Here is a 26246-nt window from a genome sequence, read left to right on the forward strand (position 1 = left end):
GGTGCTTGCGAAATGTTCCGCAAAGCAAAACAAGACAATCGACTCGAGTCTCTTTTGTCTTTACGCTTCATTGAACAGAGCAGAATGCATTACTTTTCTCCGGAATGCTGCTGAGAAAGATTTTATTCGCCCGCATCTGTGATAACGTGTACATTTACATAAATAAGGGAAATAAAACCCTCGTTATCATTTTATTCGATCAAGCTAAAAGATGCTGCATTAGACTTTACAAATTGAGTTTTTTTTATGTGAGGAAAAGCATCGCTTAGTTGAACTTGAAAGTGGACGGAATTGCAGTTCCTTGCAGAAACGGGTCGTTAGCATGCAGATTTTTATGCACAGTGAACACAGCAATCACGGCTTCGCCTCTACAAGTGAAATCAGGAAGCCCGAGGAGCATCCTACTTCTTGGTGATGTGTACTGACAGCTCACCAGCAGTTTCCCAGCAGCCCTTGGAGGATGTCGGAAGGTCGTGGCGTGCGGAAAACGGACCACTTGACGCCTCGGTCTTTGAAGTTGCTGCATTTGATCTCGTGGGGGCGGAGCCACTTTTTGATTCGCTGCTGGACGCTGTCGCCCTCGGGGAAGCCGACCGATCGAGGTCCCGGGGGGAAACTGTCGTCCACAAAGTTCACCGTGTTCTAATTGAGGGTGAGGAAGGACATGGGAGAGGATGGAGAGTGAAAAGGAGACGAGGAAATGGGCGGGACAATCAGACAACTACATTTATGAGCTACAAAGATTTTTCCCTTAAAACCTCCAGAGGGTGTAATATATCCCACCGTTTTGTCACGGGGCTTTTCCACCTTAGACAACGAGGCACACTAAAGCAGCCAAACCAGCTTGACGCCTCGGTCGACAGACTCGACACGCTAGCTGTCATGCCGGGCTAAATTTTTTTTTTTGCAATCTGCCTTCTTTCCATGACATGCATGCACTCATGGCCTACAACAAAGCGCTCTAAAACAGGTAAGCCAGCCGCACGCCTTGGTCGACATGCTTGCTGTCGCACCAGACTTAAAAAGTAATTAAAAAAATGAAAATAAAACAAATTCTTTGCAAACTGCCTTGTCCGCATGACATGCATGCACTCATGGCCTACGAGGCGCTCTAAGTGGCCACGCCAAACTCAAACCTTGGTCGACATGCTGGCTGTCACAACGGATCTACAAAAAAAACATTTTTTTTTTTCTCGCAATCTGCCTTCTCCCTGTGACATGCATGCACCCATGGCCTACAACAAGGCGCTCTAAGTGGCTACGCCAAACCCAAAACTCGGTCGACATGCTGGCTGTCATGCCGGACTTACAAAAAGTTTTTTTTTTTTTTACTTGCAATCTATCCTCGACTTCAATTTTTTTTGCACGCAATCTGCTTTCTCCCTGTGACATGCATGCACCCATGGCCTACAACAAGGCGCTCTTAGTCGCCACGCCAAACCCAAAACTCGGTCGACATGCTGGCTGTCATGCCGGACTTACAAAAAGTTTTTTTTTTTTACTTGCAATCTATCCTCAACTTCAATTTTTTTTGCACGCAATCTGCTTTCTCCCTGTGACATGCATTCAATCATGGCCTACGACGAGGCACTCTAAGTGGCCACGCCAGCCATAATCTTTGGTCCATTCGATTACTTTTTAAACATGGTTTTTACCACTTTCTTGTAAAAACAAATACATAAATAATAATCCCATATCGCCGCAATTGAGTGCTACATTGTTCAGACTGCACAGGCATTTACAAATAAATCTCTAAATTTTCTTCACGGTGTCTTCAAAGAAAAGGAGGTTAGAGTGACATTATTACACAGCAGGAGACCAATGTGAAACCTTGTACCACCCGAGGGGCAGGACTCAAAAGCAAATACAAACAAACATTTTGACACGCAGAGAAACACACGCTTAAAAAAAAAAAAAAAACATGAGCTCCATCTTTACTGCTCACAACCTCACTACACAGATAAACAAACAGAACATGATATCCAACCCGACACACTATCTGCTCATCTAAAGCCCTTTTGTAGCAACACGCGCCACTCCGGTTTCCTATTTTTGGTGTTAGAAGTGAGCCCCGGCCAGCCGTGTCGCGAGCCAGGCGAGGGGATGTAATGCGGGTGCCCCGCTGGTAGCTCCCGGTGAAGCAAATTGATTGCTCGCCAGCCCCGGCTCATAATTCAATTCAGTCGCCTTGATGCCGCATTAGTGACCAGACAAGAGTCACCGCCACGCCAACATCATCCAAGGTCGCAATGTAGCACGCGGAGTGCGTAGTTCACCGGTTTATGCACAACCCCTTGAACTAGCATTGACGTTTTATGGATGTAGGTGCCAATGTGGATTTACGATCACAGTCTGAGAGAGAGAAAAAAAAAATCAGCCCTTGACTTGAAGACAAGGAACAAAAGGCCTCTCTGACAGTACTCGTACGAAAACACAATTTGATCCAAATAAATTTGTGTGTTCTTCACACAAAAGACCTTGGAAAGGACGACTATAATCCCAACAGATAATCACCTTGATCTTTTAAGTGTACTCCATCCTTATGTTGAGTTCAAATCTGATTTTTTTTGCTAATAGGGTTTCATTTCAAGGTGTTGTGATGTTTACAGAGTGCGATTTCCATCACAGTGCAGACGTGCCGGCAAGCAAACCGTAGACTGCTCCCGCGCCCTTGACAGCTCCCAGCAGACGCAAAACTGGCAGGCGTACAAGACTGCTTTTTAGACGGCGGTAAGCACGTAGCCAAATATCATCGGTGGCATAGACGATGTTTATCTGCGCAAAACGTGGCAACAAGAATGCACGGCATCGCGCTTATTTATTGCGAAACAGAACGGAGCGCTGGCGAAATGCGATGCTGTGGTGAGACAACAGCTGTTAACTGCGAGGAGTCACAACAAACTATGCTTGTAGATAGTCTAGGTTTGGCCACAAATTTGGCTAAACAATTTTTTTTTTTCCTGGAGAGCTCAGTATTGTTCATTTTGTAATTTTACCGATTTGACATGTCATCATCATTGCTCTCCTTTTTTTTATTTTTTATTTTAAATATATATATATATATATATATATATATATATATATATATATATATATATATATATATATATATATATATATATATATATATATATATAATAAATAAATATATATATAAAAAATAAATAAATAAATAAATAAATATATATATATATATATATATAAAATAAATAAATAAATATATATATATTTATAAAATAAATAAATAAATAAATATATATATATATATATATATATATATATAAAATATATATATATATATATATATATATATATATATTTTTTTTTTTAAATTTTTTTTATTTTTTTGTATGTGCTAAACAATTTTTTTTGTAAGTCGAGAGCGATATAGGAGGCGGAAAGATAAACTGATTCTTCAATTATTTCCATGGCGACTCTGGGTCACCTACGTTTGCAGATGAAAATAGCAGTGGACCTGCCTGGAAGAGCTCGTCTATCATAAGAGCTAAAGATTGTTTCCAGTGCTTGTGTAAAAAAAATTGTCACAGATTCATAAAACAAGAGTTGTGTTTGGGTTACACACTTATTAAAAGCATTTGTTTGGCCTTTAGATCAATTATATTTAACGACTGTGGCGTCAATAAATTAGAGTGTCAAACTCAAGGCCCGGGGGGGTTCCAGATCTAGCCAACCGTATCAATGTGTGGATCACTAAAGCAAATTAAGTGCGTCCACTTCATGTTTGGGTAAGCTCATTTTGGCAAAAAATCTGTACCAAATGGTAATTTACTTTATTTATATCGGTTAGAACTGGTTTTCCAAGCAATTATTTTCACCAAACACTAATTGGACAATATTTCAAACAAAGAATTACACTAGCTTGTCTCCACTAGCTTAACGTTAACATACAATGCAAAACACATAGGATACAAATTACCCTCTATGTGGTTGTGTTGATGCCGTTTAAACCAGGGTTGTCAAAAATATAGCTCACGGGCCATCAGGGCGTCCAATCTGGCCCGTGAGGACAGAACACAAACCACAGTTTTTAAGTCAAATTAATGTTGTTATTAATTTTACCTACTGAGGGCGCGCACTGACAACCACTTAAATAACATTCTGAAATTTGGCAGTTACTCAAGATTTGATGCAAAAAATATTGCGCAAATTTTTACTTTGCAATAAGATAATAAATGAGAATTTTTTTCTATATACACCAAAAAAAAAAAAAAAAGTAAATAATTTGACCTGTCATATATTGTAAATAGTTTAAACCCTGAATCGCTTTGAGGTTGTTCAACTGCCCATGTGCCTTGTATTATTTTCACTATTTGTTTTGGAGCATGCCAAACGATGATGTCTTTGAGAGGACAAACTCTCAGACGTTTAAAAGGGATCGGGTCTAGATGATGCTGTTAGTGATTACGTTCACCATAGGGAAGCGGATGATTTCTGCCCAGCACTCAAGCTCTGTGGCTAAAAATAGGCCAGCCCGGCATTTGCCTTAGCATGTTCACACACATGCAGTCAGCCGTGAAAATATTGTGACATCGGGACAGGTTGAGCATGAGGAATGATGTGAAATGATTTTTTTTTTGGGGGGGGGTCACTTTAATGTCAGTCTATAGTTAGAAAAGAGGGTACGAGTGCTCTCAGACAGCTTCGCCAACCAAGAATGGAGCAATGAATAATATACCAAAAAAAAGTGAGAATCCAACCGATTCCTAAAAAAATTACGTGCCTGAAGGTGCTCTGGCTTGTTATAAGTAAGTAAGTAATATATATGTCTTAAAATATAATTTGGGAAACAAGAACATGTCTGTCACTAGCAAAAACATCCTTGATGCAAGTAAAAAAAATTCTGCTGCTTGTGGGTTTTTGATGAAAACGGTTAAGTCCATTAATCCTCCAAAGATACAAGCCAAATTAGTTAAATAGAAAAATTGAACAATTATGATGTCCCAGAGTAATAAAACAGTAAATGGTATGAAACATTTTGCCTACTAATGGTGCCATATGTCATCCATAATGAGCGTGTTGACAGATTTTCTTACCTCTCTGCAGAAGCTGACAATGTTCTCCCACAGCTCCTTGGCTTCACCCTCATCATTACGCCGACGGGCCTCGACATGCATGCTCTCTCTCCTCTTCAGAGGTTTTATCACCTTGCGAAGGGTGAGGTACTGCTGCGGTGTGTGGCATGCCGCGCAGTTCTTGGCCTTAACGTCATTGAGCAGCGTACATGCCGGGCAACTCCACTGGCCGGGCCGCTCCTGAATGTTAGACGAGCTGGACGAGGAAGTGCTGGAACTAGAAGAAGCGATAGCTGAAGATGAGGAAGAATAACCTCTGCCCTGTTTCCGTGTTTTATGACCCGAGGAGGATGAAGACGTGCAGGAGCATGCTGCGCCGGGCCCGGGTGGGACCTGGCCACAGTGCGTACAGCAGCGAAGCAGGGCCGCCTGCTGCTCCTGAAAGCCGTGCAGCTTGGACGACCCACAGGCAGAGCACTTTGGAGCACCTGTGGGGTTGCGCAGGGTGCACTTGGAGCAGGCCCAAGTGCTGAAGTCCGGGCTAGAAGGGCTGGCCGGGGTGAAGCGCACCGTCTCGCAACCCAAATCGATTAAGTCGGCACCGGCTCGCGACAAACGGCAGGTTTCGCATTTCGACGAGCCGCTTGTGTTAGGTAGAGAGCAGCCTGGGCACTTCCAGGTGGGGGCTCCTGAGGAAGGGTGGTGATTCTTTTGGGGGTCTTCTTCTTCTAAGATACTGAGGCGCTTACTGGGGTATGATGGCTCCTGGGGTTGGGCGTGTTTGGGTTTGGCAGGACGCTGGGGGCCAGGCTGGGGAAGTACGTTTGCGCTTGGAGGAGAGGTGGGACTTGGAGTGTTAGTGCCTTGGTTTGGCGGTCTTCCTGTCGGAGGCACCTCTCTCCTACTTCGTGGCACAGGGTTGTTCTGGAGGGAAGAAAAAGCACTAAATGTAGAAGACGGCACATGGGGAGGTTCTTGGGGTTCGCAGGGAGGAGCTGGAGGTGAATCATCAGTTAGGTCTATGACTAGAGGGGTGGTCCCTGCTGAGGCCACGGGAAAGCCCAGTACAGGAGTGCGAACCTCTGGTACCACCAATGCCTCAGGGGGGATTTTGGGTAACGACAGTTTCCTGGGTCCACCACAGGCTGAGCATGACAACGCAACGGGCGTATTGTGAAGGGTGCAGCGAGGGCAGGCCCAGCCCGACTGCTGCTGCTCCATGCCACCCACTTCCCCATTGCTCTCAGACCGTCTCAACATATCCTCCTTAACCGGAACCTGTCCTTGGGGTTCCGAAAGCACGGCAGGCGTGATGGTAGGCGTTGGGGGTTCTGTCGTAGGAGCAGGGGGGAGACCGTTGGAGGTGGCAGCTACGGTTGTGATGGCAGGCGCTGGGGTGGTGGAGGATGATCCGAAGCCGCAGACGGTGCAGGCTCTCGATCCCTGAGGGTTGTTGAGGGTACAGCGCGGGCAGGCCCAGCGGTGCTCCTCGCTACTGCTCAGGCGAAGGATCTGATTAAGGTCAGGTTTCTGGCGAGGCGCCTCACAGATCGAACAGCGAGGTGCGCCGCCGACATTTAAGAAGGTACAGCGTCCGCATGACCATTCGCTGCCTCGCACCGCAGCTGCCATGGAGCCAGGAGAGTGAGAGTGGCTGCAAAAGACAGGGGAAAAAAAAAAAAGTTAAGATCAAAGTCAAGTCGAGGAATTTTGTTGGCATTCTGCATTTGCCTTAAAAGTACTTTTGATAGTAGGTCAGATTTGAACCACTTGGGTAGTCTTGTCACTACCCTACTTGGCACGACACGAAACTCGCGCAAAGCCATGTACCTTTTAGGCTCTTCAAAACATACAACTATTAGGGGTCCAATAATGATTTCCTGCAGAATTCTACACAGGGACAGAAATAGAGTCCCCCAGTTCTTTATAGGCTGCCTAAGCTTTGTTCCCAGTCCGTCCCTGACCACCAGGCTTAGCAAGCTTTTTGGGAAAAAAAACCCAGCCTGGACTCCTGTCCCCTTATTCCTAACAGCATATTGAGCAATAATGAAGACAGGTCTCTGGAACAAGTATGAGGAAATGAAAGCTTGAGATGGAGGGGACATGAGTGAGTAATAAGATAAACTATCAAGTGAGGGAACACTTGCTTCCACTGAGATAATAGCGATTATCCTAAGAAAGAGTAGTGAGAAAAAAAACAAAACATTTGAGACCACGAGGATGGGACCTCGACAAAATGAGAAAGGAAAAATGGAGTGTGAGAGGGAAAGATTGCCTCACTCTGGGGAGCAAAAATTAAATCTCTTTCCAGAGGGCACAGAGGGCAGTAAATCCATACACAATGGCTGTATGATTAGAGCCAAGAAATGCAGCAGAGAGCAGGAGACGGGAGGAGAGGAGAGGAGGCTGCAATTGCCTCACAATAATCGAGGTAAAACTCCGGCTGCTTCTCCACAGACACTCTGCAAATTAGGCAAAGGCAGACAACTCTCCATCAGATTATTCTAATACCTCGCTCCCATTGACCTTTGTATGCAGGCTTCGGAAGAGCAATGGATGTGTACTTGGGTGGCTTTGTATTAACCAACACTGAAAAGTCACCGTCACTCAAGTTGCTCATGTGTGAACAACAACACAGACACGGCATTGTGGGTATGATGGGGTAGTGAAGGTGAAGTGCAAAGAGCAAGAGCAATCTTCCGTTCTTCACTTTGGTCCCCAGGGTAAAGGTGTTGTCCACGGTATGACAACGGGATGTCATCACATTCTGGGCTTTATTTAGTTTTGGGTGTACAGGCAGTTTTATTAAAGCTATGTGTGGAGTTAAATCCAGCTGGGACCCGACTGAGGAGGAGCGATACAGAGAATGGATGGAGGAATTTATCCATCCATCTATCCATTTTCTGGAGCCTATCCCAGCTGGCTTCGGGCAGTAGGCGGGGTAACACCCTGAACTGGTTGCCAGCCGATCGCAGGTCACACAACCATTTGCACTCCTAATCACACCTACGGACAACTTGGGAGTGTTCAATTAACCTGAAATGCATGTCTTTGGAATGTGGGAGGAAACCGGAGTACCCGGAGAAAACCCACGCAAGCACGGGGAGAACATGCAAACTCCACCCAGGAAGGCCGAAGCCCGGACTCGATCTCACGTCCTCTGCACTGGGAGGCGGACGTGCTAACCACTCTTCCACCGTGCCGCCTGGAGGAATTGAATCATTGTAAAATATACTTAGGTATTATTGGTAAGTATGGAGTTATACTTGAGGGATCACGTAACATAAAAGGGCAGCTTATTCGGGTCCAGAGTTGTCAGTTCAACTCAAAATGAAGAGACATTCCTTAGAGGACAACAAATTCTGGACAGGGAGGACCACTGTCCGTCCGTCCGTCCGTCTTCTTCCGCTTATCCGGGGTCGGGTTGCGGGGGCAGCAGCTTTAGCAGGGAAGCCCAGACTTCCCTCTCGCCAGCCACTTCAGCCAGCTCATCCGACGGGACCCCAAGGCGTTCCCAGGACAGCCGAGAGACATAGTCTCTCCAGCGTGTCCTGGGTCGTCCCCGGGGCCTCCTGCCGGTAGGACATGCCCGGAACACCTCCCCAGGGAGGCGTCCAGGAGGCATCCGAACCAGATGCCCGAGCCACCTCAACTGGTTTGACACTGGTTTGACAAAAAATGTGAAAGAAACCACCTACGTAAAACTCATGTGACCACCCCCCAGTGGACAAACCCACCAGAGACAAACAGCAAATAGGAGGGCACCATACCTAAGACTGAAGAAACCTTTTGGATATATGGTAAAACATCGTTAACAACCGAAAAGAGTCAGGTTGCCTTGACTAAACTTGCGGATTTATTGAAGTGACTAGGTTCGAAGGTAGCTGAATATCAGAGGGGCGAATAGTCCTTAATGTTGTCTGTGGGTCGATGTCCGAACACAGGCATGCTTCTGAATCTATTTGTAGATAAAGCACAGTCACATGCTTTGCTTTTTGTGCTGAGGTTGGTCTGCACCCTCAGCCTTTCGCCCTCAGCCAATGAAAGTTACGGAAGAAGAAGTTCCAGTACATTATGTCAGTAACCATTAGCGGAGTATTTATTCTCTTGGGCTGACGTCAGCGCTCCAACCTAAAGCATCTCCCCGGAGAGAGAGGGGAGGAAATTATCGGCCTTTCGACAATCACGATAAACAAGCAAACAAAAAAAATAGGGACTTGGCTCTTTGCGTTGCTTCAACTTTCATTCAACAACTATTCAAGAAGATTATGAAAATTGTGTGTTTATGTGCTTAGTAGTTAGGTTGCAAGTGGAAATCAATTATGGGGTACTACTGCTGAAATGCTTCTGTTAAAAAGCAACCCTTAGAGGATTAGAGCAAAAATGTTTCCCTAGTCTCACTTTGGTTGGCCAAGGTTAGAATTGATGACACGCCCTTTCTTCTGCCTGTCTGTCTGTCTGTCTACAAGGACCCACAACAGCCATGACAACAATGAGAGTCAGTGCCTCATGTTTCATGACAGCCCCTTCCCTGTAGCCATTTCCATAACTGTCAGTCACTTTCATCTGCAGTGAGAGAGCAAAGTCGTAGTGTCAGCCACATGGCAACTTTGTCAAATCAATTGATTTGCATGGAATTGGAGCTAAGGGGTGGCAAATTTATCATCTGTCTGTCTGTCTGTCTGTCCGCAGAAGGCACCGGAGCTCAGAGGACTTTCACAATGAGCTGATCATTCTCTTGAGGATTTTTCAAACATCTCACTTAATTACATCATTATTTTCTGCTCTAAGTGTGCGCCGATAAGGGGTACCTAACTTAATAAAATGTCACAATCCTCGCCTTTCATTAACAAGAAATGTCCGGCCTGTGGTCCCAGGACAGTACTTAAAAAAAAAAAAAAAAGTCTCTGCATTCAGTGCTCCACTCACTCATAAGTGTGTGCGCCAACACAGGGACCCGTGCTCGCACCTTTTCTCCTTGGCCCTGTTCAGTCAAGCTGCTCTAAAAGTACCCACTTCAGCTCCTCAGTTGCTCGGTGTCGCAGACCCGGGCAGACAGCCAACAGCTTACAGTGGAGCGAAAAAGCGTGAGAGACGCACAACTCCGCCTTTAAAATAATGATCTTTTTTTTTGCAATGAGATTTTCCAGTGTAAAGTACGAAGTCTGAATGAATCATCGGGGCATCAATGACCCTTGCGTAAATGTTCATTGGCTATACGGATGAATGTTGAAAACGAGTTAACAGTTCACAGCTCTGTCCAGACTACAAATAGATGGAAAACAATGGCAGGTGCATGATGGGTAAGTGGCGCCGGGCGCTGAGGCTCCTGATTGTGTGTACGCCAGTGTACCGCTGGCTGCTTGGATTCACTCTGCATACTGAACTCCGCCGCGAGATCAAGTGAGCCGAGTCTCGCCAGCTTCTCCCCGCCTCACCGCGAGACATTTGGCCTTTGTGCGACAGTCATTAGCGCTGCCTTTCCAAGCTTGGCCCTGGGCCCGGCCGCGGGGGCCCCGGGGGGAAGTGCCTGGCCTGCTCCTTGAAGAAGCTTTTTACTTTATTAATCCGACACAAAATCGGGCACCATCTTGAAAATTGATGACTTAATTTTTGAACATATTAACGCCGCCACATAGTCATAAGTGTTGAATAAATTACTGGAGGGTATGATAGTAATATTTGAAGGTTTTCATTGTTGCTCTAAAATCTTTATTGAACTCTGACATTGGATATCAGACTTCAGTTTGAACGAGTACGTAGTCGAGTCAGCACCTTCGGGACGTTACACAACTGACAGGCTGCCGTTAGGTGACTCACAATGACAGTCCATCTTGCGACCAGTCGGAAGGCTCTGACTTGAATCCTTTTTTCGGCAAAACAACACATTTGTCTTGCTCAATCAGTAAGGGCTGGCGTTAATCGGTTAACGGAATCAATTCAACCCACGATCAGACGGTTGAAGCTATTTATCATGTTGAACAACAATCAATCGATTCCAATTCATTAGTAGCGTGTTCAACATTAACGGTTGTGCGCTATTTCGATGCCGTTTCAATTCTAGCACATTCTTTAAATGCTAACAATTACGCTGGGCTCGAGGTATCCACAATACATCACATTACAGACATTTTGCAACAAATACTTGATAGACGGGTTTGCAATAGAAGCTGAGGATTACTGACAGGCGACGTGAGGTCCATAACTCTCGCTGCGCTGACATTATTGCAGGTTTCCACACTTTACAAGAAAGCGAGGTAGCGCTAAAATAAAGCCTGACCAGCAGTTTTTTTTTCTTTTCTTTTCTCTCTTTCTTTCTTTCTGGAGAGCTCAGTATCGTTTATTCGGTAATTTTACAGATTTGACATGTCATCATCATTGCTCTCTTTTTTTTGGGGGGGGGGGTGTATGTGCATGTGTGCGTGTGTGTATTCATTAGTTCACCTAAAACCTATTAAAAAATCCCATACCGTTCACCTAAACCGAACACTTCCAGCCAGAGTCGTGAGGCCGTCAGGAGAACCGAGGAAGGACCAAAGAAGAGCAGTTTATTTTGAATGCCAGGACAGAATTGAACTGAAAATAATTCAGGTTGCGAAACATTTGATTATTAGACCGACGAGCTGAATAAGGATTATTATCATTATATACATAAGAGAAGGAGACGGCAGGAAAGAAACCTGTCGTTTTCTTCATGGCACTGCCCTTGTTTTCAAGGTAACCATTTCTAAATTTTCGCAAAATCAATACCAAGAACATAGCTTGGCAACTAAAAGTGTTCTTCTTCGCACACATGATTTCAGGCCAACCACAATCAAATCAGTCAGAAACTTGGCAAGATGGACTTGTATTATACAACTCCCTCTAAACATACAAGTTTGAAGAAAGTTTGTTGCTTTTTAAAGTCACCTCCACATTGCAAGCAAAGGATCTCGTCGACAGCTTTTGTTGGCGAGTCAAGGTTACAGATTTGAAAATTAACTGGAATCGTTTCTTGGACTAGCTAAGGTGTTTGTAGCGTGAGTAATAGCACTTATTAGTCAACTCTGGCGGGGTTCCCAAATGACAACAGAAAATACAATGCTGAGCCACGAGTGCTGCTTGTGGGATGCAAGGTTCGACATGGACATCAGTTTTGTATTATGACACTATTATCATGACTGTGAGGTGCTGAGAGGGAAACTTCAGAAACAAGACTACGAACCAGATTTGGAAAGAAATCAATAATTTAGCTCGAGCTTGTACAATAAGATGGATATTTTGCAGCTACTTTATAATTTCATTGATCTAAACTTTGACTTCAACCCGAGCAGCTTATGAGACTAGCAAAATCTCGATTTTCCCAACTAATGTCTAATCAGTAAAATGTTCTTACCAGTTGAGAAGACATTAAAAAAGACACAAGAACTTTGAGCAGAACCACTTCAACTTTTAAAATGGATCTTTACACAAACAAATGTTTCTAAATGGATTCAGTATGGAAAGTCCAAACAACACGAGTATTGTGCTACACAAAACAAGAACGTTATTGTTGAAATTAAAACATACCCAAATCTTTAAATGATAGAATTTTCTAAACAGTGACGCTAATTGTTGTTGCTAATTTATGCTAGCTTGACACATATGAACTCACATATTTTATAACCAAGGCGTCATAGCAGGATTGTATCCTTCTAGCTCACAAGCTAAAGACTGTGCTAAAGGGCAAAAGCACGGAGGCTCCTGACCTCTTGCACTGCCCCGTGTGAATATTTCATGACCCCGTGCTCATTTTTTTTTGCCAAGTGAATATGTCAGCGGAGGAGACAGCTCGGGATATTTGAATATTTACAGAGAGGAAACCGTCTGACTTGGTTTTATTGCACGGTGGCAAAAAAAAGCTAGCGCAAGCAGGAAGCTGACAAGACACTCCAGAACGAGAGGAAGAAGTGACGATATAGCAGACGAACGGTGTCGTGGGTGTAGACGAGGCAGCCCATCACTCCGGGACACCTTTTCGAGACAAAAAGTGACCAACGCAAGTACTGAGTGTACCAAAGCAGCCATGCTGACACAGCAAAATGGGAACTTCTCAGAAGGGAAACAGTTAGCGGAAGTGGTGTGTTGTAATAAATCAAACCGAAAAGATGTTTACCATTACGGACATCTCTGACCACTGAAATAATCACCAGATCACATAGTTCTGATTATCAGCAATAATCCGGTCTTGCAAACAAAGCCACACCATCAAGACATAAACCGCATGCCAAATATGTTGCTGGCGCTTTAGGAGCTGACTCCATCTTTATCAGCCAGATTCCAACAAACGAGGGGAAATAATTCAGATTTAGGCACTGCTAGCGGCCCTGCTGCTCCATTCCAGTGTTGGACAGTTTTAATCCAATTAACAGGGATAGGAAAAGCCCGTGGAGTAGTGGGCGATAAATGCAATCATCCATCATGCTGAATGAGAACCGTCACCGGGATGGACTATGTGAAGAGAAAAGAGGCACGTTTGTTGCTTCGGCTTCATTAGCAATCAGAAAATGATGCCCCTTAATAAATATACAGTAGCAAATAAGGGTGTGAATTGATTAGTACCTGGCGATTCGATTCGTATCACGATTAGATACCGATTAATCCCGATTTTTTTTTTTTAACTCAAATTTCGAAAATACTAATCAGTAAACTTGTACACCGTAAGATTCGTATAAAAATGTATTTATTGATCTGAAAATTCAGGCTTTTAATTGAGCCACTGCATTTAACAAACAGGTTGAAGTCTGTTTGAACAGCCCTCAAATAAAATATTAAGGCTTAATGTTCCATTAACTCTTTGACTGCCAAAAACGTTAAATAACGTTTAGTAAAATCCTATGGAGGAGTGCCAAAGACGTTAAAAGACGACAGAGGTGAAACTAACCATTTTCTATTGTTGATTACTCAAAAACGGAATTAGGTAGAAACAAACTTTTTTTTCTGATGAAAGATGAGAGTCCAATCTTTCATTTGGTAGTATGTGTGTTTCCATAGTCCAAACACATAATTTTCAATGGACCTTGAAAGATCAGTCAAAATGCTTAAAATCGGCTGGCACTGGGGACAACCCGTTTCTGAAAACGTCTGGCAGTCAAAGAGTTAATATAACATTCTTCCATGCTTAATGTGTGGATCCTAACCCTAAGTAAGACGTTTTGTTGATTATTTTCATAAAAAAAAAAATTGATGTTTAAAAATCGATCCGGCCGCACATCGAATCGATTCGAGAGTTGCGTTCTGTAATATCGCGATATATTGCCGAATCGATTTTTTTTTTTGAACACCCCTAGTAGCAAAAGTAAGGAAGAGAAATGTATATTGGCTTTCAATCTTAAATTGTTAGGCTGGAATAAATTCCAGATAAATGCAGAAACGGTTGATGCACCGAAGATGTTATGCATTTGCCTGCAAATGTTCCTGCGTGAACCGATGTTCGGCACACTTTCATTCCACACAAACGGTTCTCAAAAGTCAATGGACCGCTGAATGGGGAAAAATAAATAAATAAAAAAAATTATCAAGGCCGAAACTATCGGCGCCTTTTTTTCGAAAGACAAATAAGGCTGAGAACATTATAGTCGGAAAAAATACGCTCAAGAATAAAACGCACAAGACGGGCTTTACTCAAAGCCGGTGTTGTTTCTATATTTCATGCTCCGTCACAGTTCAACAAAGCTTGCCTAACAATATTGGGTGGACAAAGCGGCGTGTAGTCACTGTGTGTTGGGAAAAGAAGTTGTCGCAAGAGGATAAACCTAGAAAAAAAATTGCACAATGTTTTTATGTCTACACTGACTGAATGTATCCCTAACTGTTGCGCAATAAATAAAAAAAATTGTATTAAATGTGTGCTGGCTCTGAATTGTTGACGAGGTTTAAAAAAAAAAAAAAAGTAAACAATAGAGACCAGTGCAGCATTCAGCGTTAAATGTAGAGGAACTTGGCGGCGAGCAGCGGGTATTAAGAATGATGAAAGCCCGACCCGGCATCTGACGCTGAATAAATAATGGCATCCATTGTGGGGAAATGTGATCGGGTTCTCTCTCGGAATATCAATAACTAACAAAGGGGGCCATGCATGATGCTGTGAGTGACTCGGCAACAACTCCAATGCGTTACGGGCGGTCAATATCTACTTCATGTTCTCGCTCTACTTGACATGACATGACCCTAAAAATGCTCAAGCAAAATTGGAAATACTCCAACATATTCCCGAGAGGGCGGTTTAGAAATTCATTTTGAGATTAAAAGCCAGTAAAAAAAAAGTGCTTAACCAACAAAGATCTTACACCCGACTGACCGCCAATTTCCCTACGGTGACATATTTTTTTAAAGCAGTGCAGTTTAACGGTCCCGATGGATAAACGCCTTTTTAAACGAAACTTTCTCTTCTTTCGATTGCTTTCTTCTCGTTCGGGTACGACCGACGGTTGAAGGCGGTCAACACAAATAACATTTGAGATTTTTCTGGGGAGCTCAGTATTGTTCATTCGGTAATTTTACCGATTTGACACATCATCATTATTGCTCCGGAGAAAATAAAAAAAATAATAATAAAAAATAAATAATATAAAAAATATAAAATAAAATAAAAAAAATAATAATAAAAAAAAAATAATAATAATAATAATAAAAAAAAAAATAATAACATTGAGATACAACCCTCTACCATTTATATAATTTTAAGACTGTAACACAGCAGAGTTAGAGTTGAACGTGGTAAGAATTCAATTTCCATTTCCTATAAGGACAAATTGCTTCGAAACGAAACGAGAGATCGACCAGCATCCTCGAACCGACTGTGATGGGTTGACTCTTAAAAACTGTTTTCCTGGGTGGCTTATGCCTGAAAGTGTTGCCCGGGTCTTCAAGAATGTTTACTCGCCATGGAATTTTTTCATTAACTCCCCAAATGAGTGAAGAAAATGAGGCAGAGGCTCTTCATAAAAAGCTCATATTCTAAATCGAGCGCCCTTGGGCTTGTTTTCACAGGGTTCAAAACAGTCAGATCAATCACCTCTCAGGGTGAGACCATTGACAGTGCCAAAACAGTCCATAATGCGCAGCTGTGCTTGCAAGGGGCCAAGGGGTGGGATTTTGGTTTACAAATCCAGCTCAGCCAGATTTTGAGTCCAAGAGAGAAAAACAACATGAAAATACAGCCTTTGATTTGATAAGGTTTTAGGAAATGATCCATGGCTGTGAGAGGTCACGAAATTCTCACTGTCCTGTACCAAAGAACTGTTAAAACAGTTTCAGAGACACCATATTTTTATACACGGCAAATGCGGTTTTCAACCAGAAAGTTGTGAAAGAGGCTTTTTTCCAGCTCTTCTGTGAGGATCTGTTTTGTAAACCAACGTAATGACTAATAGATTCCTTTAGATGGCCGCATTGCATAACTTTCGATTTGTGATCAGCACATTTTCGAGTTGATGATAAAGTTTAAGGGTGTGAGTCTCGGCTTGTCACGTTGATTTTGAGGGAAATGGAATATGTGTCATAGTAGGTAGTAGAAAGAGTAGGGGTGTGCCCGAAAAAAAATAAATAAATAAATCGATTCTCACAAGAATCGCAATTCTCATTCAGTACGATTCAGAATCGATTTTAAATGTCCCAAAATCGATTTTATTTAAATTATTTTATAATGTCGTGCCTTTATTGGGAGCGCTGCTCATGTTGTACTCGATTTGGCCACTTAGGGGCAGCGTGGTTCCACGCGGTCTGATACACTGTTAAGTTGTAGCCACATTAGAGTAGAAGGAAAAAAAATCACAATCAAGTTATTACAATAAAAGTTGTTTTTTTTTTTGCAGCGTGGAGCCGTTCTTTTGAGTGATAAAAGTGCCGCGAGTAGCGCTCTAACTAGCATTAGCGAGTCAGACTGGAGTAGATCATTACGATTCCTTGCACATCTATAAATTGAAGCAAAAATCATTGTCAATCAAATCATTTTTAATCAAAAATCGATTCTGAATCGAAAAAAAAAAAAAATCGATTCTGAATCGAATCGCAGACCCAAAAATCCGAATTGAATCGTGAGACATTCAAAGATTCACACCCCTAAGAAAGAGTGTTAGAATCAGAAAATATTAGGGATGATTATTAGCACCGATATTCAGCATTTTGACGAATATCGGCAGTGGCTTTTTAGAATCAAAAAAAGGGATAAAATCACAGCTGATTCGTTTAATTGTTTGCCATGTGGTTGACAGTGCATTTATCGTTAGAATTTTTTAAAAAAAGACGTCGACTGTAAACGTTTTGCGAATCTGAAAAGTTGTTCAATAAAGATAAAAACAATAAAAATGCTGAGAGAAAATTCCAACAAAGTTAAAAATTTGACTTTTTACATTTTTAGTGAAAGTGGAAATTGACTCCTGATAATCGGCATCGGCATTAAAAAAAGCATAGTGGTCTATCTTTAGAAAAAAATGATGGGAGTTCATGGAGAGAATGACAAAACGCCATATAAAAAAATAAAAGAACTTCAGCAATATCTGTAAACCCGCCAACAAATGATTTTGCCATCACGAGCCATTTCTCAGTCTATTTTTTGTTGTGTTACAGTTTGACACGTTTTCTCCACTTTTGGATCAGAAACTTGTGTTTTTGGGTGAAACCGACCCATGTTCTACAGCTGATTACTAAAGAATGGAAAAAGCTGAAGAAAAAAAATCTGGTTAAGGAAATGGGCCTTTCTGATTCAATATATTTGTCCATATAGGAATGCTGAACATCACTGATAATTAATATTTTGCTGCATAAACTGCAACAAATAAGACTAATCATTTCTTCTTCTGAGTGCCCCCCGACCGGCTAACGCTCTACTTCCAGGCTCCTTTGACCCCGCCGGCTCTTACCTGCGCTCTCGGTGAGGCCGTGGAGGTGGTTGCTGCTGCTGCTGGCGCGTGATGAAGGTGGTGCCCCACACTGGGCTGCTGTGACTAGTCCTGAGCCAGCCCACCGGGGGCGACGACGGGTAAGGGTTGCTGCGGAAACCATGGTCCGACTCGGTCTCAGCGGTGAGGGATGAGGCCGAGCTCCCCATCGCCGCCAGTGATCGCAACGACGGGGTTAGAGAAGAAGGGGTTGTCGGAAGCGCCTTATTTTTTACAGTGGAGAAGTTTCCGGTATCAGAAGCGGGGCTCCATGGGAGTTCTTAGAGACCTGATTCAGTCATTCCGTTCTTTGTTGATTTTAGGCTTCCGTCCACAGTGCCACTCTTAATTCCTTCCGCATACCTTCGGACGTGCCTCGCCAGTCTGTGCAGGCTCATGCTCGGTCCTTCTTTCGGCGAAATATGACACTTTCGCTGCCAATCGCTGGGCTCAACGAGGCCATCCACGTTTGCTTCATGGTCCGCGCAGACAGTTGCAAACAATCAATAGCGGCATAGATCTCGAGTTACATCCAGTAAGAGGAAATCAATGTGCTGCATTTCCTGGGGAGGGTGTTGGCAAAACGACAAGCTTGCTAAATTTTTTTTTTTTTTTTTTTTTTTTTTACAAAATCTCATCTTTCAGACATGCGGTCTGGCGAACAGCTGGACTCGAGCACACAGCTGCGTATCATTTTGTGGGCTTAATCCTAATGGGAAATGTTTTCCCACGCTAAAAGGTATTTAGGACCTCCACCCGAGTGGAACCCAAGATTACATAAAAACTCTTGCAAGAAATAAAACAGTTTAAACTATTTTGAGTTTCAGGCTGGGATGGCCAGTTAGTTGATCAACTTGAGATAAGAAATCATGCAAGACTGTTTGCCATCGTTTGCAAAAGTGCATTTAAAAAACACACGTGCACGTGATGTGTGTCAACTAGGACAGCAGTAAAGCAAGTGTCACAAATCGAATGCAGACGGTGTCATCAAACACATCAGCTGATCAGTTCACCGCTGGCTGTTACGTGAGCATTGTGTGGAAACACACACACACACACACACACACACACACACACGCACTTTTCAGATTTAACCAATTAAATAATGCATTTAAAAAAAAAAAGAAGAGGCATGCTTGTGTCCGCTTCCCTCACTTGTACAGTAGAGAGGAGGCTAGGGAGCGTGTCTACATGCAGGCGACACGCATGCTGAAGAAAACGTGAATAACGCACCAACCGGTTAGTCGAATATTAAAATATCGCTTCCGCAAGCCGATCCTATCCCAGCAGAATCATTTACTGGCTCGTATATGCAAGCGCTAATGTCTTTTTACAAGCAGACATGCTCGATGTTTTCTCCTTGAATGCAGCAGGACGGCTTCTCTTCTCTTTTCTCCGCGGCGCGTCTTGTCCCACGCGTGTATCAAATGTCACCATTTGGGTGGGTCCCGTCAGAACACATGTGTCGTCCACTTGTGTACATCGCAACAACCCGCCTCGCCGTCAGCGCGAGATCGCAGTGAACGCGGATGCGATCGCCTCCAAAACACAGGATTACTGGAGAGTCAGCAGCGCGCATGCGCACTGTCACCACCGGCAGAGAGAGAAACTGGTCGGCAGGCAGGCAGATTGAAATAAATCTCAAGAGAGAGCAATGATGATGACATGTCAAATCGGTAAAATTACCGAATGAACAATACTGAGCTCTCCAGGGAAAAAAAAGAAAAGAAAAAAGAAATAAATCTCAACAGGCTGTGTGTGAGCTTTGAGTCATTATGAAGAATATGCATAGGTGGGTTTTCTAACAAATGAGAAATTAGGAAAGCACTGATACCACTTTTTTTTCCAAGTACTTGCATTTAATTTGAGAGCACTTGCCAACACCAACTACCAATAATTAAAAATAATTTACATTAGGGGGTGGGCGAGTACTGATGCCAAGTATCGACAATTCCGAGCTTACGTCACAAGTCAAAATGGCGGTCGGTGAAAGGACGCTATCCACTCATTAAAAAGCATAAGACATTGGATTGTTTTTGATTAATTATAGTTTTATAAACGTAAGAATGTCGTTTGAATTATTTTTTTAAGGTATTTTCATTTTTAGTTTATTTCATTAAAGGGACAGTGTGTAGAATTTATAGTCATCTAGTGGTGAACCAGTTCAAATTCAAATGGCGTGCTTCACTACGGTGCCTCAGAGAGACCACATTTCACAAGGCTACCACCAAATATTACGTTCGCTAAGTCCGTTTCCTTAGGGTATCTGTAGCGGTAAAATTACCGAATGAACAATACTGAGCTCTCCAGGGAAAAAAAAGAAAAGAAAAAAAGAAATAAATCTCAACAGGCTGTGAGCTTTGAATCATTATGAAGAATATGCATAGGTGGGTTTTCTAACAAATGAGAAATTAGGAAAGCACTGATACCACTTTTTTTTCCAAGTACTTGCATTTAATTTGAGAGCACTTGCCAACACCAACTACCAATAATTAAAATAATTTACATTAGGGGGTGGGCGAGTACCGATGCCAAGTATCGACAATTCCGAGCTTACGTCACAAGTCAGAATGGCGGTCGGTGAAAGGACGCTATCCACTCATTAAAAAGCATAAGACATTGGATTGTTTTTGATTAATTATAGTTTTATAAACGTAAGAATGTCGTTTGAATTATTTTTTTTTAAGGTATTTTCATTTTTAGTTTATTTCATTAAAGGGACAGTGTGTAGAATTTATTGTCATCTAGTGGTGAACTAGTTCAAATTCAAATGGCGTGCTTCACTACGGTGCCTCAGAGAGACCACATTTCACAAAGCTACCAAATATTACGTTCGCTAAGTCCGTTTCCTTAGGGTATCTGTAGCAGAAAGATGACGGCGAAACATGTCAGTCTCCTGTAAGGCGCGCCACTACCTATGTAATGATTTTTTAGCAAAAACTCACACATAAAATTTTTTTTTTTTAATGTACGATGATGTGACAGAACCCCCCCCCCCCTTCCCCGCATATTATTAAAATTAATAGTGGCTTTTAAAATGAATGAACATTGAAAAAATTAGAAATTCTACACATTGTCCCTTCAATTATTATCTTACATTTTGCAATTTTGGAGCAGAAATTTTTAATCAAAAACACAAAACTAACACAAATAAAAAATACTTTCTAGACTAGAGTAACATCTTGTCATTACTGGTATTTCATGCACTTCAGTTATGCGGTGTCTCAGTCTGAACACTAGGGGCACTATTTAAAAGGAGTGTCCGATAAGAGATAATACAAGAAAGAGTGTACAGTACAAGATAAAGAAATAGCTTAAAGCTAACTCCGCTCAAAGAAACAGTTTTTAGACAAGTACTGCCTACAACTCTTCTAAAGCTAAGCCATGTGTTTAATTGACCTTATAATGCCCACCGTGGCACACTTGCATTCAAATCAACTGCCAACCACGCACAACCAAGACGACCACCGAAGGGTTAACAAGAAGACGGTGGTGACCACACTTCTCATCGCCGCGCAGCTGTCCCTTCACATTACTGAGATAAGCCTTCAAACTTTCCCTCTCGCCTCTCTCTTCCACTTCATATCACTTTGTTGACCTCATTCCTAATCTCCGGTTCCTTCGCTAAATTCATTGTTCACCCGGAAGAGACCACATTAAAAAACACACACACACACAACACAGAGGCTATAAATCCAGAATTATGACACGACTCACATATTTGCCGGTGCATCCTCATTGCTTGGCCTGCAGCGTGTTAAAAATTTGTCTTTTAGTCATAGACGCACTCACTTGACTAAAACTCTGTTCAGTTTCGCCGAGAGAGAGAGAGAGAGAGAGAGGAAAAAAAAGGGCGTGTTGCTCATAGTTTGCTACGAACATGACTACTGTAGTTCCGTCATCAGTGTAAATGAGTTGTTCACACTCAAGCTGGTTTATCTGGTAAATCCGCTTCCATGGTTTTGTAAAAAGAATGTAGGTGCTCATATTGTTTGGCTTGTTGTTTTAAGTACAAAACTATACATAAAAAAAAAAATATATTACACCTACACAATAAAGTTGCCATTTTGACTATATAAGGAATGTAATAGTAATCATAAGGATGCCAAATGACAAATGTTTAGCAGTTCTAATAAAACCACACTTGATGACTGCTTTCTAAGAAGTGCCTGCCTATTTCTCCTTAGGCGAAGTCACGTGTACACACGAACAGGCAGTTATCATCTGCTTCCTGAAACCGGCGCCCTCCAATAACGGACATCTTGTTTTGTCTCACAGCAAAATAAATGATCACGCTTGTACTATAATATCAACGAATAAGGTCGACTGTTACCCTCACACTAAGACAAAAATATTATAGTAGGTTGGTTATAATTATCACAAAATACAGGTTTTAAGTGTAAAGAAAGACATTTTTCTTACGTAAGGCATATTTTTTTTTAGGAGACAATAAAAAGGTCCTAATTTTACAATAATAGTGACTTAGGTCAAAATATACTGTAATTTTATAAGAATGTCCAAATGTTAGCAGATTTAAAATGCCGTGTTCTGAGAAATCAGTGTCTATAGGTGAGTTTCCATCCACATATTATTTGTAATATCAACATCTGAATGGAAATTTTAGAAATTTAAAAAAAAAAGGCTTAAAATTTCGCAAAGGTTTTTATGCTTGGACGCATGGGATTGTTCAGCGTTTGGAAGAAGTATTAGGCCACAAAATAAAGTTGCCATTTTGACAATCAAGGGTAAATATTGTGTATTTTATTTGTATTTTCAAGAATAGTGAAAATAAACCTATATGGAAACAGTAGAAATTTAAAAAAAAAAAGGCCTATAATTCATGAAAAGATTTTTACGCTTGTACGTAAACAGTAGAATCGTCATTCCTTTTTTTTTTTTTCCAGTATTGTTCATTCGATTTGACATCATCATTGCTCTCCTTTTTAAAAAAACAAACAAATAAATTAAAAAAAAATTAATAAATGGTTTTTTTTTAAATAGATATACATATATATACACACACATATATATATATATATATATTTTTTTTTTGTATGTGGGTGAGTATGTGTATGTGCGTGTGTGTGTGCGTACGTGCGAGCGTGTGTGTATTCATCAGTTCACCTAAAGCCCATTAAAAAAAATCCCATACTAATAATATAATACAATAATAAATTGCCAAATGCAGAAACATCAATGTAAGTTATCACGATGTAGTGGCTCTCGCTAACAGACAGAATTAAGTAACCAGAATTAGGTTAAAAAATTCTATATACGTTGACCATGTTTCTATAAATTTTGATATTTGGTTTTTACTTGAGGCAGATATTTTTTCCATTAAAATGTGATTTATGAGGAGGTTAGACCATTGGTCGATATTCAGAGTTTGTTTATTTTTCCATTTAACAAGAATTGTTTTTTTAGCGATAGTAAGGGCTGCAAGTGTAGATTGAAATTGTTTATGTGGTAAGTCAGTTGTTGTTAGGTCACCTAGCAAACACAAGTTTGGAGATAAAGGTATCCTACAGTCCAAAATAGCGGAAAGTTTTTCTAAGACTTTAGTCCAGAAATACATAACCGGAGTACATAACCATAAAGCATGAACATAAGTGTCTGTAGTGTTTTGTAAGCATTGGAGACAAATGTCGGAGTCTGAGAGTAGAGAGAATCGTCATTCTAAAAGCTAAATGATGCTAACTGCTCATCCAGTATGCTGCCTGTTCCAAGTTCTTATCATAAAAAGACTGTCCTGGTAACTTGTTTCTCCAATACCAGTGCGTGATGTACAGTAGGTAGCACAACTTTATTAACAAATTATCCAAAAGGCAAAGGCAGGTTTACACAATCGTCTTTCCTCATCAAGCGTGTTTAATTCAGACATGCCTAACTCAGCCATATCGCTAACTCAAAAAAAAAAAAAAAAAACCTCTTAACTGTAACTCTTTGTCCATGCTGCACCTGTCCGAGGGCCACCTGTCCCTCGGAATACAGCAGCTGTGCAACGTTCACAGGCAAAGACAGAGAGGTTGGATTTCATTTGTATTCCCCCGGGATGGAGAGGAAATGAAGGATGGAGGCTAATTTCACACCACATTGTAGTAGGCTGTCACTTGTAAAAGGAGGCAAAATAAAAAAAACACACCTGCTGAAGAACTTCTTTTGGCTTTTTTTTTGTAAACATCCTGAGATGCGGGGGAATTACAAGTTTGTTGAAAACAAATAAAATGGTCTCGATAAAAAAATATCGCCAATGATCATCGTGACGTCAACCAAGCAGGGGAAGGTCACAAAGGCTTCTTAAATATTTACATTTTGTTGTCACTTGCCTACTTCTACTAGTGCATTTAACTTACTAAACACTTTGACTCGCAGTCTATTAAATGTTCACTATGAAAGCTTTGCAAAAGTGTGGTGTCAACAAAAAATCAGTAAATTATTAATCAGATTACAACAATTATGAGACCTTTTTTTTTTTGACCAAACACTTTTCTTTCGGTTGCGGCAGTATAGCGCCAACTACAGGCAAGGAGGGCTTACTCAAGCTCAGATTTTGTTTTGCCTTAGTGTCGTGGTTGGTATCAGCAGCAGCCTACAAGTCCGGGACACCTTATAATTATAATGAAGCTGACTGATCAAAATCAAGCATTTTTTTTCTCTCTCTCTCCAAATTGCAGCATTTTGGATTTAATTGGCGCAACTTGAATTGTCTTTTACACCTACTTTTTGTGGAGGTGAACATAAAACTTGAGTCAGTACATAGATTGGGAGGGGCCCATTACTTGGTTTACATAGGGCCCCTAAATGGCCAAATTAGACTCCCTCAAAAGCAGTAACGCAATGTAATCACATTAATGTACACTTGTGCAGTATTCCATTCAAGTAAACGAGCTGTTTCTGGCCTCAGGTAAGGTGGAAACAGGTAGACCTTTGCCCTGTCATGCAATCCGCTAACGAGTCACAAAGGTCATGCCTGCAAGTCATTTTAAACCCAACCTTCTTAGAAATGTCATGATTTAAAATGTAGTTGACACTAGCGTCACATAATCGCTCTATTAGTGGATAAAGTGGTAACCCAGGAATCGTGCCACAGTGACACCAACATTAGCTTGACAGCGTAGCCAGCTGACTGGGGGGACATTGTAAACAAAGACGGCACATTTCGATCGAAGCTGTAAACGCGGTCGGAATCAAGTTGATCAGCACGAGTCCATTCAGACGTCAGCGATTCTCACCTCAAGTCGAACCGAAGGGCAGATGAGTCCCTCGTCTTTGTCGTCGCGGCGCTAACTTTTCACATCCATCGAAAGGTTAAGTTGTTCCCGCGTCGCGTTGCGGCCAAAAGGAACTTTCCCAGCGTGTGCTGCGCGTTCTCCGCTCCCCGAACACGTCCCAGACATTTGTGACAAACGTGGAAGAGGGTATTACAGCCCGACAGGTACCAAACAGGGATGATGAGACCGCGTAGGTTTACCTCCAACAGTCTCAAAAGGCAGCGGAATCACTACGGCGTAAATGCAAGACGAGTGTACGTTAAATGCGTAGCATAAAGCGTATGCCGCTCGCGAAGCTCAACAGAACGTACGTAAATTCGTATCTAGAATCCGAGAAAAGAAAACTACATTTCCCAAGTGAAACACAAACCTTCGCAACAAGAATATCCGGGTACAGTAACGTCTTTTCAAAAGTATGGATTTGTTAAAAAAAAAATATATATATATATACGTTTTTGTTTTTATTATTCAAAACATTTAGATATTAATATATATATATGACTCTAAATCATATAAATATAATTGTTAGATTTTTTTCCTACACGTCAACTAGTGGCCTTCTACTGACACCTAGAGTCCAAAAGTATGAACTGTCAATCTGTTTACAAACAGCAGTGGTTCTTAAAACTTTTGTTTTTTTCTTATACCAGATACAAACAAAACAATTGCTAGCTCCCTAACATTTTTGGCTATTTACCAACATTAGAATAGAGCAGCTTAGTAGACCTAACTGTTCATCAAAAAGAAGACAAACGCCTATTATACCAAAAAAAGAAGACACAAATTATATTTATTATACTTGAAAGCCAGTTTGAACAGCAAGCCCCCTGTGCTTGAATATGGGGGAAATGTACCTGAGTAACGCGTCAATTGAATTCGACATTAAGTTAAAAAAAAATGCAATTTGATTGGTAAAACAGCATCAATGTAAGCCAATAAAAAACACACACACAACACTTTTATCTTGAATGTAAATATGTTAAAAATTTGATTTAGGGTTATTATTTAGGGCTTTTATCTAACATTACATTTAGTTTTTGGAA

At 41.6% G+C, this 26246-nt stretch overlaps 1 protein-coding gene across 3 annotated transcripts in view; it reads right to left on the reverse strand.

Annotated features, from left to right (window-relative positions):
- Window positions 1–25418, reverse strand: part of capn15 (calpain 15) — a 41356-nt gene extending 15938 nt beyond the window's left edge. The window contains exons 1-3 of one of the 3 annotated variants that reach the window (XM_077550595.1): window positions 25165–25418; window positions 5055–6687; window positions 434–642 (exon numbers count right to left, since the gene is read on the reverse strand). In XM_077550595.1, coding sequence (XP_077406721.1) covers window positions 434–642; window positions 5055–6665 — 1820 coding nt within the window. In that variant the 5' untranslated portion in view covers window positions 6666–6687; window positions 25165–25418. Of the gene's footprint in view, window positions 1–433; window positions 643–5054; window positions 6688–17914; window positions 19467–21649; window positions 21813–25164 lie in introns of those variants that run through there. The other 2 variants (XM_077550596.1, XM_077550593.1) reach the window with 2 other exon arrangements.
- Between the last annotated feature and the right edge of the window lie 828 nt (window positions 25419–26246).

This window comes from Vanacampus margaritifer, chromosome 18 (assembly GCF_051991255.1).
Source record: "Vanacampus margaritifer isolate UIUO_Vmar chromosome 18, RoL_Vmar_1.0, whole genome shotgun sequence".
Taxonomy (NCBI): Eukaryota; Metazoa; Chordata; class Actinopteri; order Syngnathiformes; family Syngnathidae; genus Vanacampus; species Vanacampus margaritifer.